The sequence below is a fragment of the Filicampus tigris genome, chromosome 18 (assembly GCF_054856515.1).
Source record: "Filicampus tigris isolate MCC_2025a chromosome 18, RoL_Ftig_1.0, whole genome shotgun sequence".
Taxonomy (NCBI): Eukaryota; Metazoa; Chordata; class Actinopteri; order Syngnathiformes; family Syngnathidae; genus Filicampus; species Filicampus tigris.
The window spans coordinates 9,717,501-9,733,551 of NC_141234.1; the positions used below are offsets into that span (position 1 = coordinate 9,717,501).

Genomic DNA, 16,051 nt, shown 5'->3' on the forward strand with positions numbered 1-16,051 from the left:
GTCATAAAGTCTGTGTCCTTGGAGGATTACCTTCATTTCATAGTGTGGCCAGGATGCGTGAGAAGGAGATGATGACGGAGAGGCTTGTCTGGCCAACACCGAGGAGCAGAGCCTCCAGCGGTGCCATGTCCTTGCCTGCCACGCGGTACACACCCGCTATAGCTGCGCCTGGAAGGAAAGTGCCACAAGCAAGAAACAATTAAACACCGACGGTGACTATGGTGATCATATTTACATTTTACCTCAAATTTACGATACAGATCTCCATTAGGGATGTGGCTAATAACTGACAAGTCAATTGTTGGGAATTCCTGTTGTTAGAAAGCTCAACGAGTTTGTTGCGTGAAAAACAACAACTTGATATTACTTTAAAGAGGGAAGTCAACCCAAACATATTTTTTTCAAGAATATGTTCTATGCAAGCCCACTAGTTGGAACAGGGCATTCTGATGAATTTGTGGAATAAGAGTTAATCCACCCGTTTTTAGCCATCTCTGGGGGTGGCCATTTTCTCACTTCTGTCGACTGAAAATGACATCACAACTACTCACTTGTTGGTAACTTGGTTGTTACCTGAGCCCTGAGTAGTTGTGATGTCATTTTCAGTCAACAGAAGTGACAAAATGGCCGCCCCGAGATGGCTAAAAACAGGTGGATTTTGCTGCTTAACTCATTTTCCACAAACGCAATATTAATCGGAACGTCACGTTTCAACTAGTGGGCCTGCTGGGAACATATTCTTGAAAAAAATATGTTTGGGTTGTTTCCCCTTTAAGAGAACAGACAGTGGAGATAAAAAGTCCATACGCCCCTCTTGAAAAGTTCACGTGATAGATAGATAAATCATATCAAAACCTGCTTTGGGGGAAACTCACACCACAAAAGTCGTTAGATTAGTTGCAAGTGATTCCATGAAATAATTACATTCAATATATAGCAATAGATGACAGGAGTCTTGTCATGAGTTAAGAGCCTCGATTGACATTATCCATCTCACTACACATGGCCATGTTCAGTTTAAAATAAGAAAATGTGTTTTATATTTTCAGTAGTCCTATTTCTTTGGCATGAACACCAAAAATGCTCTAGCGGTCTAAAAAACAGAAATTACTATCACAAGCAGCTGCCTCTGCCCTTGTCAGCTCCACCTGTGGCTGACGTAAGCAGGCAAATACGATGAGCTCTCAACGCCAGGCTGAACGGATGCTGAGCTCATATTTAAAAAAAAAAAAAATAAATAAAAAAAAATAAAAAAAAAGATGAACAAGCACGATGAATAAAGCATGAAACAACAACTTACTGGTGATGACGCCTCCGGAGAGGGAGGCCAGGAAACCCACACTGACCAGCACAACGGTGATGAGGCGGCCTCGCTTGTGGCGTTGCAGCATGACAAACATGAGCAGCCCCACCACCCCGTGGACGAAGAGTGAGGAGAAGAGACACCACAGGAACACCCAGTACCACATCTCTGACAGGGAGGTAGAAAAAAAAAACAACAACAAAAACAAGATGATTAACGAGTCCAAAAACACAATGGGGTAGGATGGCAAAAATGCTAAAGCAGCATCCATGTTAGAGTTTTACAAAGCTGTCTTCAAAGATGTCTTCAGGGGGTGAATAGTTTGGGATTCAACTTCTGCTGTGGACATAAATGTAAAATAGCAAGTACATGTTGGAGAGGCTGAAGCAGATTAGCAAGCATTAGCTACGGTAATTATTATCATATCAAAACTCAAGCCCAAAGGGGAATTTGTGCCTTTCAGTTTAACCTAACTCTTCTAGTTTCCTGAGCGTCTATTTATTGATCTGGCAATTAGCAGTCAGGCCGAGCAGATGCGCCTGCCCTGCACAGATGCACAGTGGCTCTTTTGTCCCGTGTGACAGCACGCTCTGTTAGATCTGCCGTCGCTTATAGGCTACGTCCGAGACGGGACGGAGAGAACAAATACAAATCAGAAGGCGGTTCCAAGATGTATACACAGGCTTCCTGTCATGCTCCACTGGGATCCTTCAACGAGATCTGGTTGCGCATGCAGAGCATCTGTCGCCCAATTAAGACTGGCTGGATTTACACTGAGCTCTTTTTTGGAGAGTGAGAGGACCCACAGGAGGAGCACTACCGCAATCAACCACGGATGGGCGGGATTCGAACGCAACACAATTTGAGAACCAAATAGCTGCAAAATCTTTTTTTTTATTATTATTTTTTTACGACTACTACTACCACTAGGATGGTAATAATCACTAGTTTCAAAGACTCCCTCATTGATTATTCATAACAGTGGTGGTCGAGGTAAAAAATATTCTTTGAAAAGGGCAAACATGCCAATTGTGTATTTATTCAATAAAGTGTGGTGTCAGTTGTAGCTACTAAAGTGCTTAAAAAACAAACCAGACCAAACTGAGGTCATGAAACATAAGAAAAACGAGAGTGTATCTCAAGATATGGACAAGAGTTACCACTTATCAGTAAGTACACGAATACATCCACTAAAAGAGATGTCAGAATCTATCAACACAGCGCCGTTATCTGAGTCAAGGCTGATATCTCTTGAAGTGGATCTCATTACACCGTGCAGGTGTACCGGTGAGTGTATATTGCTGCCATTTCCGTGCACACACATTCTCACTGTGACCCCATTTCATGTCTCAGTAGGTCATTTTTCACCTGGTTGGGTTGGTACGGGGGATCAGGTGGCAGGATTCGACACCCTTCTCATCATCGCTCACTACGCTGTGTTGCGCCTCCGTTTCCAAGCAGCTCTGCATGCCCTCACGCGTCCTGCTGACTCAGCATCATCCACTACCTCTTTTTCGCTCATGCCCGACACGTTGCTCAACACACAGGATGCAAAGCAAGCGGCTCAAAAAGGTGGTAGATGTTGCAATAGGAAATGACTACATGTCCGGTATTTTAATTTTCGGTCCAGAAAAGTTCAAGGAATAAATTATGACAGAAAAATGCTCATCCTCACAGAACGATTAAATGTGCTTCCACTAGATAGCAATTGGCACGTGATCCACTTTTAGAACGACATCGATTTTTTAATCACTCTTGTTAGTGGCAAGCTAGCATTTAGCTCACTCGTGCTACAAAATTGACTGAATTGAAACATCATTCATTCCCTATGGCAGTAACACACGTGTGCACAAATATGTTACACACACTATGCTCAAGCTCTAAAATGTTCATAGGTGTGAATGTGAGCGTGACTAATTGTCATTGTGGCAGGTGACCAGTCAAGGTGTACCCCAAAAGTCAGCTGGGATGGGCTCCAGCTCAGCCGCCACCCTTGTAAGGACAAGCACTACACAAGATAAAATGGGTGGATCTTTAAAAAAAAAAAAATAGTAAAGTACATTTGTATTTATTAGATGTCAGATTTGATCTCTTCAAACCTAAGCCAAAGAGTGAGCGTAAATATCTCCAATTAATTTGGGTGGAACCTGTCTGTACAGTGAACGTAAAAATGCTCATAATCTTCATACACTATGTGCACCATTTCCTAGTTTATTTTATACTAACAGTACAGAGTATTGAGTCATGTTTGAATTGAAACTTCACCTGATAATTTAAGGGCAGAAAATGACCACGTTGCCTTGATAGAACTGCCCACTAAAAATCACATAAAGGCATCGATTTTTAAACCATTCTCGCTAGACAAAGGGGGACACATGTCATTCCGTTCACAGAAGGGTGCACCCACGTCACAAAAACACAAATTGGCCAGCAATGACATTTGTCATGTACCCCACTGCCTAACCAGGCGTCATTCACTCCCTTACGGTAGTAATGCGTGGTAGCGGGTCAGCATGTAAAGCCCAAATATCACGTTACACCGCTTTTATTTCGCTTTGAATGGCACTCAAGCGTCCACAGCTGAATAACGGACGGCACCTTTCGCCCGGCATGCATACCTGTGAAGTGCTGCAACGTCGTCCCTTGCACCCAAAGACTCAGCACCTGCTGCACCGATAGATTAACGGAATAATCCCTGTTTGTTGACATGTTTCTGCCACCGCCCGGGTTCGCACCCTCCTTTATATAGTAGCCGTACTTGGCTTTAAGCGAAGGCATGGGGGAGACCGGGGTGGCATTGGCTGTGAGGCGGCTCTCCCCGGCGCGGCTCGCCTCTACCGGTGCCTCTGTTTCGGCTTCGCGTCCGGCTTCGCGTCCGTCTCCGCGTCGGGAAGGGAAGGGCCGCTGGCTGCTCGCTTCATCCTCGGTTGCGGCGGAGTCGGCGGTGGCGGCGGTGTGGAGGCCATGATGAGGATGGCAGCCGGAGCTCAGGCAGGAAGGAGCACGGTCGCTCGTCCTACATCGACTATCCCAGCTACATAACCCTTAAAGGGACAGGCACCCTTTTTTTTTTTTTGGACAGGCGCCGCTTTTTATTTTTATTTATTTATTTATTTATTTATTTTTTTAAAGATACGCATAGTACGTGGACATATTTCGTATTAAAGCAGCTTCATGAATGGGAATCATAAGGATGGTGACGTAGCCAATGGCCCAATTATTTTAAATGGGTGTCCAGTAGAGGGCAGGCTTTGCCTGTGAGAACAATAAGTGCGGGGCGGGTGGGGGGTAGGCACACGAAAAAGAGCACCCAGTGTTGTGCAGGCCAAGCAAGGCAGTCTTGTTTTTTAAAAGAACACAACACTCAGCACGTGATCCGGTTAGGGACGATTACAGGGATGGGCGAAAACCTACCTCCGTCCTTGCTTAATCCGATCTTTACACTGCTCTGGTCCTCCTTGGTGTATCCCGTCCCAAGCAGCTTCGTCACACTGCAATAAAACAAAAAACAAAACAAAAAAAACCCAAAAAAGATTTCTCCATGCATTTCATTTCCATATCTGTTGGTTTCATTATCCTCATCTGGTGGATTTTGGTGCCTCTTGCCCATCCCACTCCACCTTCCAACATAAAACATGAGGTACAATTATAGGTTTGAAAAAAAAAACATGTTCACAGAAAACAGACTAACATAAAACATGAGGTACAATTATAGGTTTGGAAAAAAAATTATATTTTCACAGAAAACAGACTGAAATTTAAAAATTATCCACAGAGTACAATGTTCAACCAAAACACAACTTGTCAACACTACTACTTGTCCGTGTGTATTATGACCTTGTCCAGCCTTTCATCTTGCTCCTCTTCATACCTACAAAACAAGCAAAATTGTTGTCTTTACTGTGCATTTGTATTTATTACGCTGCTGTCGTTTGGTACGCTGAGCTCCAGCTGCTTCTCCACCCTGCATTTAGTCAAGTGCATTTGTATAGCCCTTTATTTACAAAAGCGTCTCAACAGCCGACAAAATGTAAACCCCAAATCGGGCAAGGAAATAAGACTCCAAACCCCATTGGGCGGGCTTTGCAGAAGAAACCTGGAGAAGGGTTCAGAGATTGAGGGACCAATCCCCTTCCAGGATGACCAGGCTGCTATATATGGAGGTTGAGTGGGCAACATTTCACACAATGCGGTGTTGTACAATGTTAACTAAAACAACCTGCAGTCATCAACACAGGGAGGGCAGGAAAAAGACCAAGTGCAACAGTGACAGGTTATTAAAACACAGACCAAACAACAAAACATCCCAATACCGGGATGTGCCGTTGAGCCTAAAACAAAAATCGGCCTATAAATTGAGGGCCATATTTCTTCACCTTCCACTTATTTTAGAGGCGCGCGTACTTTTACCTGTCAAAAAAATAATGTTCAAATTGGAAATAGATCAGACATCTAATCAATGATGGTTCCTGAATAAGCAGACGTAAATGTCATGTAAAAAGTCTTCCTTTTTAAAAGTAAATTCCAGTCTGAATAACAAATTCTTATTAGCGCTGATGGGACATTGGCCAGCAGGTGGCGTACTGCCCCCACGTTCCATTGCCTGATCTCCAATTGGCCCCGTTACCTACTGCAGCGATCAGGACAAAACAATCAGTTTGCATTGTCGGTAATCAGTCACCATTCCGTTTTTTTTTCCACCCCCACAAAGGAGGCATGTACCTGCAGTATCATGCAGGTTTTGTATATTATCGTTAGCATTTGAGGCTTTGTCACATAAATTAGCAGGCTGCATTTGAAAGGTGAGGTCATCCGAGATTGCTCATTTTTATAAGAGATAAAGAGACATTGCACTTTTTTTCTATCAGATGGGGATTTTGGGCGAAACATGAGACGTCACGTCACTGTATATTGGACAGAACCATTTCTCAATGTTATGCGCTGACATGCAATCTTTTGAACTTTTCATGCGCTGGTTTTTATATTGAGCCCATTTAGCGTTGATGTAACGTAACCTGTAAGGTGAGACGCCTCCCCCTTGAACCTATTCATCTCCGGCAGTTTTTTTTTTTTCTTTTTCTGCCAATCAGTCTCTCAGCGTGTGTTTTGTTTTTCTTTTGTCACCCCCCACCCGTAGGCAGATGGCCTTGACCTCGGTGACTCACCAGTGAAGAAGCCCCCTGATCTGGCTGACATCCTTGTCACAGTCAAGAGCACTAAACAGGACCGAACCGGCTGAGCGGTGACTCAAGGTACAAATAGTTTACCCCCAGACTGAGACGTGCAATCATACACCAGCTTCTCTGGTCTTTTTGTCTTTTTATCTATATTTGGTCTAACATGCCGGCTGAAGACAAAGACTACAAAAGTGTAAGAAAGCAGAAACGCAGCATGCAACAGAATCTGAAGCTTGCTAGCTCTCTTGCAATTTTATGAAGCTGTAAATGGCATGGGTCATAAGAATTATGTATATTATATATACGACAAGTTTTAAAAAAGGTACGGACTAAGCAAGGACGGAGGTGGATTTTAGTCCGTCCCACTGATCGTCCCTCATGCGTGTGAAGTGCCCATAAGGTAAGCGGATTTGAATAGTGTATAAATAAACCTCTGCTGTTAGCATCTCTCCCGCCGCGCTTTTTAAAAAAAAATTCTGGTGGTTGGCGGACGTAAGGACGGAATTGCTTTAAAAGGACGAGGACGGACGGATGTTATCGTCTCTACTGTGTTGGGCAGTGCCATCCTTTACCCCCCAAAAAATGGCTATTATCATTCTATTTCACCACAGACTATACGACCATGTTCTGTAAAAATACCCCTTTACCTCATTTCTTTTCAAATGGAGCTCACTGCTCTGGCAATCCCCTTTTGCAACGAAAACAAGGTGCTATGTTTGTAATAGTGCCTCACCTGCGCTGGCTTTCTAAAAGCAGGTGCTCACAATCGTAATGTCAACCACAAACACATTTGAAGTGGAACACGTTACATCAGGAGAACAAGAGAGGGTTTGATCTCACTGCCTGCGCATGAAAAACGGAGAGACGTCACAGTCTTGGCAATAACAACCTCATGACACAACCCAACCCTTCTAGCAAGTATTCATTCAACCAAACTCACTCTAATTCCTGTTAGTTAGAGTCTTTCGCAAAAACAACATTGCTCATCAATTAAGTAATCGACCGGACACAAATGGCTATAAGGCCAAAGTTGACCTGTTAAAAAAAAGGTGTTGCCAATTGTCTTAGCCGTTTATCTGCCTTTATGCTAGCATGCTGGTTCACGGAGGATAACGTATGAATAATTTGGCTTTTCTGGTGAGGGGAATGGTCTGATTATCATTCAAACAGCAAATATAAAATGAATCCCTCCTGGTTTTTGTTTGTCCATTTTTTTTAGCCAGAAGGCTAAAGCTAAGGCTAAGCTTCATGGAGAATGACAAAGGCTTCCAGGAATAGACAGGTTATTTTTCTGTGCAATAAATAATAAGAATGCTGCTTTTTCCTTACATTGTACGCCGTGTAAAACTCTTGCTTACTCTCTGATTAATGGAAGGTGCCAGAAGGACAAATTCCTCCTAACAGGTTATGGTTCCATTATGACTCCATCTAAAAAAAATACTATTTTGTTTCACCATCAGCATACGTGGTTAAGTTCGGTGGAAATTGGTGGTTTTCTGTAATGTTGCTAACAAACCAATCAAAACAATGCCTCCCAACTGCACGCTTGTCATCCCCCCAAAATTAAAAAAAAAAAGCCATGTAATGTACTGCGTTGCCATTGACTCAAACTTTATCTGATTACAGGGGTCTTGTCTCTTTGAAGGGTTACATCAAGAATCATGTTGAGTGATCGCTGATGTCGTTTTTGAACTGTGGGAAAACAGGCCCGAGATCCATCGTGCTTGAGGCAATGTAATTCCAGTGAATGACAAGTCCTCTTTACTTCTGCTTAGAAATATTCAGTGGTGAATCACTACAAATAGGACGAGTTGCTTCATGATGTTCCCCGTGGGCGTATTTGGTCTCTTATTAAGGAATCGTCAGCCCGGGGCAAAGATTTGTTCACGGCGAAAAAGTAAGTCATTTCTGGAGCGGTTTTCAATATTTGACTTTTCCTTGTAATTAACTTTTTATTTGATGACCTTTTTACTTTACATGAATTTAAATAACTGATATGCTAGCGTGCTTTTAAAATACAGTGCATTATGACGTCAGAAAAGCTAAGTCAGGATCACAGAATTTGAAAAACTTCAGGATGTTTTTATTATAATTAAAGAATGTTAAAACAAGTGTGTCATCTAGCGCCCGTTGGAATATAATGCTCAACATTATCAAGATATTATGATTTATTATTCAATTAGTTAAGAAGTCATAGGTCATATTTGACTCAAAAATAGTGCTTGTTTAAAAAATGAATGGATTATAGGATATTGAAGCCGTTTCACAATTTTTTTCATTGCAATATTTTTAGTTAATTTATCTGCCTTTTATGTTCTTGTATGCATTGAAAAAGAGCAAAGGCAATTTGTATTTTGGTGTTTAGCTTCAAAGCACATGGCACATACAGTAAATGTTGAGCGCCCTATTTTTTTAAGACAGACATATGTGCACTCGTCCTAAAAACTGGTGCATCTTCATTTTTGTGCCAGGGCAAGTCTAGATGACCGATTTTGGGAATTCGGCAGACTGCATTGTGCCTTGCTGGGCATTCCGGCGGACCAAGGGCATTTTCTATTACACCAAAGCAGTGCACCTGACAATTTGATGACAGAAAGGAAATTAGAATTTCAACCAGCTAAAAGCAGGTCTAAGTTGTGGCGCAGGTGGCAAATTTGGTGGGATTTGATCGAGGCAAATGTACTTTGCTTGAAGTCCAATGAGCTGAATTTAACGGGAATGTATTAGTCAGAGCACACGAGAATGTATGGGGGAAAAAAAAAAACATAAAATTGAAAGTGCAGGTACAACCCAACAAGAACAACAACAGGATGCAAGGAATATTGAAAAATGAAACTGACACTACAAGTTCCGTTTGATTCTACATGTAGCCATTAAATTCAGACCGTGAAACAGTCCAACAATCTGAAACTTCAATTATTCGAACTTGAGCCTCCTCTTGAGGCTCGCATCCCTCCCACAGCCGCTGTAACTTGTCTGGAGCGGCAGAGTGAAAGGAAAGAAACAGATTCCGGCGGTATGAGGGTGATGCTGATAAAGCTGAAAACCAACAAGCAAACTTTCCATAAGCATAAAATGTTCCCGGCATGTTTGGAGGATTCTGGTAAGCGGCCCAAAGCATCCAGTCCCAGCGGGCCTATCAGAGTCTGGGATCTGCTTGCACCGAGTCTGACATTATCACGCGTTCATCTGTGTTGTTTGCACTTTCGATATTGATCAATTTAGGTGTGCTAGTTACCAGCAAGTTAGTCACCACAATGGCCCCTTTCAAAACTCTGCCAGATATACCGTAGATAATAAAGCAGTTTGAGGTTAGCAACTCACCACTCACTCATTTATTTGGAAGACTTTTGAGTAACTTAAAATTACGCGATTAAAACCATTAAATCAATTTTGTGTGAACTTTCTGGGAAGGACAGGGAAACTTTTGGCGTAAAGGACACACACGGGTGAGTACAGAAATGTGTAGTTTAATATTTGACTTTGGGGCAAATATTTATTCTATAATGCAACAGGAACTTTTAACTCCGTTTTACTATCACATGAGTCATGCTGCCAGTTAAGACTAAACAAATGAAGAGCGGTGATGTCATTCTGGAGGTGGCCCAAATGATTTGTCTCGATTCCCACGATAACGATTATACGTGTCAATCAAAGCTGAGCTCCAGAATTTGTTCTCATTAGATTAGAGGGCGGTTAATATTGTGGTTGATGAGTGTATACTGAGATGGATTACAACTCAGATCGTGCAAATGGAAAGTGCTCAGTGGATAGCATCTTGATTTGTGGTGAATGGAATAAAAAAAATAAAATAAAAAAAAAATCAATATAAATGGGCATCCGTTCAATATAATGTTGTCTAGATTTACTTTGAGCGTTTAAACAGCCACACTGGCAGTGAAATATTCCTGCAAAGGAGCCAACAGTCTTTACAGACCTCTGATCGGCTTCACTTTCATGCCTGGATAGTTTCATTAAAATGGGAGTGTGGGGACCACCGCGCACTTTCATTCCAGGTGAGATGAAATCTTGCTCAAGCAAGAATGAAGCAGGAAGAGCTTTTAATTATTAAAAACAGTTGAGGACGGTAGGACAGGGGTGGCCATGCGGGTGGTTCTTTGTTGTAAATGTGTAACTGAGATGATAAATGATGCCAAGTTTAAAAGGGAAGTCAACCCAAATAAATATTTTTTCAAGAATATGTTCTATGCAAGTCCACTAGTTGAAACAAGGCATTCTGATAAATATTGCGTTTGTGGAATAAGAGTTAATCTACCTGTTTTTAGCCATCTCTGGGGGCGGCCATTTCGTCACTTCAGTCGACAGAAGTGAGAAAATGGCCGCTCCCAGAAATGGTTCAAAACGGGTGGATTTTGCTGCTTAAAGCGGAAGTCAAGCCAAACATATTTCTTTCAAGAATATGTTACTAGTTGAAACACAGCATTCTGAATAATTTTGCGCTTGTGGAATATAAATTCAGCAGCAAAATGCACTCATTTTTAGCCATCTCTGGGGGCGGCCATTTTGTCTTCTGTCGACCAAAAATGACATCACAACTGCTCACAACGACTAATCACGGCTCAGATTCAGAGAAGAGGTCAGCCGTGATTGGTCGTCGTGAGCAGTTGTGATGTCATTTTCAGTCGACAGAAGACAAAATGGCCGCCCCCGGAAATGTCTAAAAACGAGTGCATTTTACTGCGTAATTCATATTCCACAAGCGCAAAATTAATCAGAATGCCGTGTTTCAACTAAGGGGCCTGCATGGAACATATTTTTGAAAAAAATATGGTTTGATTGACTTCTTCTTGAAAGAAGACTTCATATCAAACTATTATTAAAATGTGATCAACTGAGATAAATTCATTTAACAGAGGAAATATGCAAATTTGATAATGGCTTTTAAATGAGTGGTGAAAAACATATGCCATCAATGCATATCACAATGATTTAACGTAAAAGTATCTAAACCCTGTTTGGCGCATAAGAAGATTAACGTCTGTACGTTGACTTTGAATCCGATGATCCCGTTTAATCCGATGTTTACGAAACATTTGTAATCTGCTCCAACGTTTACTGTGGCCAAAACTGCCCTATCAGAGATCACAAATGACCTTCCCCGGTGGATATTGTGGGTTCTGCTCCTTTTTGAACACTTTACCTGAATATTTTATAAGCGATGAGATGCACAACAGATGCTGTCTTCGTCCTTTATTTGGATGCATGCTGTGGGTGGGTGGAGTCGCCGGGATTTAAGGCCCAGCGACTTGATGGGTCACAGTTTAGCGGCGGAGCTTCAAATGAGGTGGAAGTGAGACTTAACAAGGTTGGCTGCCTCCTTAGCTGTATTATCTGCTGCCCTCTAACAGACCGTCACAGACGCCTGGGCCAGAATTTAAACATATAACAGGACGTTAATTCTTTTGGGGGAAATTAAGTAGTAATTTGCCCTAAGAACTCTGTTTTGATGAACGTCGCTACACACCTCCGACCTGTTGACGAAAATGAAACCCGAGCATTGCGGCCCTCACGGTGAATATAACGCCGGTCCTGCAGCTATCTGGCAGCTGCCCACATAATTACAGGCTTCCCATCATAAATGTCGTCCTCGCTCCCTCCCATCTACACAAGCAGCCACTCTCATGGTTCAGCGGCCAGGCAGCGCATTAGCTTCATGACACTCCTACTTCCCAAGCCGCAGCACTTCCACTAGTGAGGCCCTATGGAAAAATTCAAGTGGACACAGAAAGCCATTCCAGTCCCTTGTGGTCCCGGCAGGAGGAAAACTGATCGGATAAACATGCAGCAAAGCCTCAAACCAGGTCTTACACGACTTTTGGAGAGGGGATGTTGGATTGGGCGGGCACGTCGCGTTCTTGCAAAAGCTGTAGGTGGGCTGGCAATGCAGTGAGCAGGCGAGGCGGCACTCGCGCCCCCCTCCGTCTTGTTGATTAGAAACAGGCCTCATTAGCTGGCCGTCCATTTACGTGTGCGATGAGCAGGTGATGTGCGTCACCGCCAAGCGGGCTGCATGCGCGTCCATCATCCCCGCCCCGCCCGCTTTCCTGAGGCGGGCTGCGGCTAGATTTCATTTTGCGGTCATTAGCGTGTCACTTCCTGTCTCAATCACCAATTGTGCGCGGGTGCGTGCGTTTGTCATAAAGCTGAGCCGCCAGAGGTCCCAACGCGTCTCGCCAATCACGACAGGCCCAATATGGATTATGCCTGCAAAAATATGGATTTTTTAAATTGTTTTATTTATTTTCAAACACATACAGTAGATGTAAGAAGTCTACACACCCCTGTTAAATCTTTGATGAGGCAAACTAAAGTAGGAAGTCAACCCCAAAATTTTCTTTTCAATAATATGTTCTATGCGCCTCCACTAGCCTAAACACGGCATTCTGATTAATATTACATTTGTGGAATATGAGTTAAGCGGCAAAATCCACCCCTTTTTAGCCATCTCAGTGGGCGGCCATTTTTCACCTGTTTTCTGAAGCTGAGCCACGATTGGTCGTTATCTGATCCCTGAGACACTGTTGATGTCATTTTCGACGAAGTGACCACCCCCGCAGATGACTAAAAACGGGTTATTATTCCATGAAGGCAATATTTATCAAAATGCCTTGTTTCAACTAGTGCGCCTGCATAGAACATATTCTTGAAAAAGAAAATTTGGGTTGACTTCCCCTTTAAGTGTTATTTGTAGATATGATCTTATCACTGTTAAACAGTGTTTTACAGAGAAAAAAAAAAAAAAGTCAACTGGGCAGTGTCTGTTTGTGTGTTGACGATAATTCGAGTAAATGATGGAATAATCGAGTCCAAAAACATTTATGTTTGACAGCCCAATATATTATTATGCACTGTATTAAAAATTTCCATCACAGTCACATGGGAGCATCTCCTGACTCACAAGCATATAGTGTCCATCATTATCACTATTAGCAGTACTGGTAGCAGTAGAAAATTTGTTGAAAATCTTCAAAGAATCCTGGGAAGCTTGCCTACTTTAATGTAATACATATATTCATTAGTTTACTTAGGAACTCTTCCCCACTCGCTCCATCTGGCTCACCAAAATAATTACCAGCAGAGAGAGAGAGAGAAAAAAAAAAAAACTTTCCTTCATATCTTCCTCTAGTGAGCTCATTTGCATGTTAGAATCCTGCCATCTGTGAAACCAAATATGGAATTATTTGCACTGTGACCAGCAAAACGAAAGGAGAATAATAATAATAATAATATAGTCTGTATTCGGCCAAGGGAAGTGAATGTGAAATCATAAATCATTTGAGTGTTGAGCTTCTCCCAGGAGGAATTACGGTACTGTTTACTCTTGGAGGAAAGTTCAAGTCATTAGCAAGTCTTTGCAAGTAAACCGCCGGCTACTGGCAGCCTGAGATGAACGTTGTCCTACAGATTGGCGTGAAAAGAGCGCGTGCGCACAAACGCACTTCCTCAAACTACACAGCAGAAGTTTAAAATAATTGTCATATGCCTTTTGAGAACTGGGTAAAACAGTGGAAGGATTAATTAGAATTATGAACAACTTCCTCATTATTACTCGGTGGTTGGATAAAGGTGAAAATTTATATTTGAGTTGCAAAGAGTGATACGTTGAGCACTTGGTGTTTACACAGGCTCAGGTCAGCTTTTTTGCTTTTTCAGGTGGAGCGGCAGAGAGTCGCTGAGGTCAGACGGAGACGCTCCGTCTCCTGGACTGGCTGCTTCCTGTCCTGCTTCGTGGCCCTGCAGCCCCGGTGGAGCTTACCACTATCGATGCATCTCATAATCTGATCCAAATTAGGCCGCCAGACCCGATAGTGTGACTTCTTATCACACCAGAGGAAGTTGGACAAGCTGGATTTGTCATTATAGCCCAATGATGATCACGCATTTGGGGGGTTTTATGGTGGTGTATATCTACAGCATTGGTGTCAAACTCAAGGCTTGCGGGTCAGATCGGGACTAAATTAAATACCATTTTTTAGATGAATCTACTTGTCTTTTCCTCTTTTTTTTATTTTTTTCGTTTGGGTAAAAGAGGGTTTGAAAATGTCTGGCAGAGAATGAGCTCAAAGAGCTTAAAATGAAATAGCACGTGAATGGGATTTGCACATACAAGAAAAGCTTCTTGAGAACTAAATGAACTTTTCTTCTGTAAAAACATTGAGAGCACAGACCGAAACTCAATTTTGAAAAGTGAAATGGAGTGAGAATTACCAAAGCCATAAAAAAAAATTATTCATACTCAATTTTGATCAGTATTTGGCAGCATTAACTGTCAGAAATGTTATATGCCAACGAGCTGGATGAAAGTTAACGAATAAATGTCAACAGAAGCTGGTAGTATATTTATTTGTCTTTTTTCGGTATGTGTGAGCTGGGATGATCCTCTCCCCGTGGGTGGTCTTAATGCTCAACAACTGCTCCGTCGGTTTAGCTGCGGCAAAGCACCGAAGGTGACGAGACTCAACAGGCAGTGTTGGCGTGTGCAGGATTAAGCGCAGTTGGGATGAAATAAAAACGAGCCCGAGTTGATGACTAATCACCTTTTTGCTCCGTGCTCTGACCGTGAATATTCCTCTCTCCATGACACCCTCTTGTTGTTTACCCCCAGCCTGCTTCCAAGCACATCCTGCTCCGTGCCAACCCCCGATGAATGAACCGGGCGAGACGCATTAAATCATCTGTGAAATCCTGGCCTGTGTTTGTCATGTGATTAACTGCACATGTGTCGTGTCTGCTTGCAGAAAGTGGCAGTTGCGCAACTAAAAGCTGCAAGATGGGAGGTGACCGCTGTCTCTCGTCAATATCAGCTACTCTTATACTTCCGCCATGTGCTGATCAGATGGAACAATAACCAAGCAGAATCCAAACCACCATTTGCGTGCATAATGCGAAAAAAAACACTCGGGCAGCCGACTCATCATCAACACCACCGTGCCAGATTTGAAGCGCGGGTGCTACTAACGTGAGGTGAGAACGATGCAAAGCGCATCCTGATACATGTGCGCTAGCATTGATTGATGACACGTCGCTGATGTTATTCGCCGAGGCTAATCGGATGCTAGTTGGAGCTTCAACAACACGTTGTGCCGTCAGCCGTTCGACGGATGAATCCCGCAGGTCTGCCGCGGGATGGGCGTTGAGTGCTTAGGTCAAAGGTCACAGGCCATGCAGGGTTTGGGGGTGAACATTCAACAGTGAGGTGAGATTTTCACGGGAATGACGACAAGACGTATTGAAAGGACGGATTCATTCCGAAACACAGAATGAATATTGCTCACAGTTAACCGGCCATGTTGTCTACATGTCACTTCACTTATTGTATCCCAACACTCGTCCCTGAGGACTTTTCTAACAAGGTATCTGATATCTGTTGTGCTTTAAGTGGATGCCTCTCAGGTTGCATTCAGCTGTGGGTGAGGTTCCTGCATTCTGTTCCCCGCTTTCCCACAAAGGCTCAACACATCGGAGAATATTCCGTCAGGCGCGAAACGCCGCGCGAAAGCAGACACCGCGCTCTCCTCAATGCAGCCTGAAGAGATGGCGGCATGGAGGA

At 42.9% G+C, this 16,051-nt stretch overlaps 1 protein-coding gene and 1 long non-coding RNA gene across 4 annotated transcripts in view; one reads left to right on the forward strand and one right to left on the reverse strand.

Annotated features, from left to right (window-relative positions):
• The window catches only part of tmem170b (transmembrane protein 170B), an 8,770-nt gene extending 1,535 nt beyond the window's left edge, over positions 1-7,235 (reverse strand). Inside the window, exons 1-5 of one of the 2 annotated variants that reach the window (XM_086014601.1) lie at positions 7,214-7,235; positions 5,141-5,174; positions 4,718-4,923; positions 1,301-1,471; positions 1-168 (exon numbers count right to left, since the gene is read on the reverse strand). The exon at positions 1-168 is cut by the window's left edge and continues 1,535 nt beyond it. In XM_086014601.1, the coding sequence (XP_085870727.1) occupies positions 38-168; positions 1,301-1,471; positions 4,718-4,923; positions 5,141-5,172 (540 nt within the window). In that variant the 5' untranslated portion in view covers positions 5,173-5,174; positions 7,214-7,235 and the 3' untranslated portion in view covers positions 1-37. Of the gene's footprint in view, positions 169-1,300; positions 1,472-3,921; positions 4,418-4,717; positions 4,924-5,140; positions 5,175-7,213 lie in introns of those variants that run through there. The other variant, XM_086014603.1, reaches the window with a different exon arrangement.
• LOC147132413 (uncharacterized) lies at positions 6,023-14,840 on the forward strand. 2 transcript variants are annotated; one of them, XR_015082085.1, is made up of 3 exons: positions 6,023-6,325; positions 6,441-6,880; positions 14,155-14,840. It is a non-coding gene; the product is annotated as an uncharacterized LOC147132413 (long non-coding RNA). The 2 variants fall into 2 exon arrangements; XR_015082084.1 differs by having other exon boundaries at positions 6,023-6,880.
• The last annotated feature ends 1,211 nt before the right edge of the window (positions 14,841-16,051 follow it).